We start from the raw sequence: 1,830 nt of genomic DNA, 5'->3' as shown, positions 1-1,830 counted from the left end.
CACACCGTTTTATGAAGGCAAGAATAAGTATGAAAATCATCCATTGCTAAAAATTTATTACAAACAATTGCCTACTCAGTGCGACGCAGAGTTGTCCTTGCTTTTCGCCGATTTAGACTCATTTTCCGGACGATCAGCGGAAGAGATAGGCCTGGACGAAGCCGGAGGTTCCTTGGGTAAAGAAAGGCTGGTGGTTGTAGATGAGGGCCGCCGTTTCCTCCTCTTCGGTCGGGAACTTCTGGCTGTTCTGGCGAGCTGGCGAGGGAGGGAGGAAGGTGAGTGGGGGCGTGAGGGAGGGAGGGAAGTGAGTGGGGGCGTGAGGGAGGGAGGTCAGTGTGGGCGTGAGTGAGGGAGGGAGGGAGGTCAGTGTGGGCGTGAGGGAGGGAGGGTCAGTGTGGGCGTGAGGGAGGGAGGGTCAGTGTGGGCGTGAGGGAGGGAGGATCAATGTGGGCCTGAAGGAGGGAGGGTCAGTGTGGGCGTGAGGGAGGGAGGGTCAGTGTGGGCGTGAGGGAGGGAGGGTCAGTGTGGGCGTGAGGGAGGGAGGGTCAGTGTGGGCGTGAGGGAGGGAGGGTCAGTGTGGGCGTGAGGGAGGGAGGGTCAGTGTGGGCGTGAGGGAGGGAGGGTCAGTGTGGGCCTGAAGGAGGGAGGGTCAGTGTGGGCCTGAAGGAGGGAGGGTCAGTGTGGGCCTGAAGGAGGGAGGGTCAGTGTGGGCGTGAGGGAGGGAGGGTCAGTGTGGGCCTGAGGGAGGGAGGGTCAGTTTGGGCGTGAGGGAGGGAGGGTCAGTGTGGGCGTGAGGGAGGGAGGGTCAGTGTGGGCGTGAGGGAGGGAGGGTCATTGTGGGCGTGAGGGAGGGAGGGTCAGTGTGGGCGTGAGGGAGGGAGGGTCAGTGTGGGCGTGAGGGAGGGAGGGTCAGTGTGGGCGTGAGGGAGGGAGGGTCAGTGTGGGCGTGAGGGAGGGAGGGTCAGTGTGGGCGTGAGGGAGGGAGGGTCAGTGTGGGCGTGAGGGAGGGAGGGTCAGTGTGGGCGTGAGGGAGGGAGGGTCAGTGTGGGCGTGAGGGAGGGAGGGTCAGTTTGGGCGTGAGGGAGGGAGGGTCAGTGTGGGCGTGAGGGAGGGAGGGTCAGTGTGGGCGTGAGGGAGGGAGGGTCAGTGTGGGCGTGAGGGAGGGAGGGTCAGTGTGGGCGTGAGGGAGGGAGGGTCAGTGTGGGCGTGAGGGAGGGAGGGTCAGTGTGGGCGTGAGGGAGGGAGGGTCAGTGTGGGCGTGAGGGAGGGAGGGTCAGTGTGGGCGTGAGGGAGGGAGGGTCAGTGTGGGCGTGAGGGAGGGAGGGTCAGTGTGGGCGTGAGGGAGGGAGGGTCAGTGTGGGCGTGAGGGAGGGAGGGTCAGTGTGGGCGTGAGGGAGGGAGGGTCAGTGTGGGCGTGAGGGAGGGAGGGTCAGTGTGGGCGTGAGGGAGGGAGGGTCAGTGTGGGCGTGAGGGAGGGAGGGTCAGTGTGGGCGTGAGGGAGGGAGGGTCAGTGTAGGCGTGAGGGAGGGAGGGTCAGTGTGGGCGTGAGGGAGGGAGGGTCAGTGTGGGCGTGACACCCACATACCTTGATTAGCAAAGAAATTGGCGAAGTACTGTCCGACGCCCACAGCCTGGGGCGTGTGGGGAATGGCGCTATGTATCTCGTCGTCCTTCCACTCGAATGGTTCTTCTCGGGTGAAATGCGAGCCGAAGAGAGGAGGGCGACGTGTCCATCAGCGCCACGTACTCGAGGCCGTCGAAGTCGAAGCTGGTGGCCAGGAGCTTGAACTCGTCGGCGAGGCCAGAGAGGGTGAAGTTCTGAGGCGAAGA

The 1,830-nt window shown here is 64.2% G+C and overlaps 1 protein-coding gene across 1 annotated transcript in view; it reads right to left on the bottom strand.

Annotated features, from left to right (window-relative positions):
* Positions 1 to 39: 39 nt before the first annotated feature.
* LOC119586072 (gamma-glutamyl hydrolase-like) overlaps positions 40 to 1,830 on the bottom strand; it is a gene marked incomplete at its 5' end in the record, with an annotated part of 7,308 nt that continues 5,517 nt past the window's right edge. Inside the window, 2 exon segments of the mRNA XM_037934772.1 lie at positions 40 to 255; positions 1,586 to 1,818. Coding sequence (XP_037790700.1) covers positions 1,654 to 1,818 — 165 coding nt within the window.

The sequence above is a fragment of the Penaeus monodon genome, chromosome 20 (genome assembly GCF_015228065.2).
Source record: "Penaeus monodon isolate SGIC_2016 chromosome 20, NSTDA_Pmon_1, whole genome shotgun sequence".
NCBI classification, from domain to species: Eukaryota; Metazoa; Arthropoda; class Malacostraca; order Decapoda; family Penaeidae; genus Penaeus; species Penaeus monodon.
The sequence above is the reverse complement of the archived record's forward strand: the minus strand, read 5'-3'. Positions and strand labels throughout refer to the sequence as shown.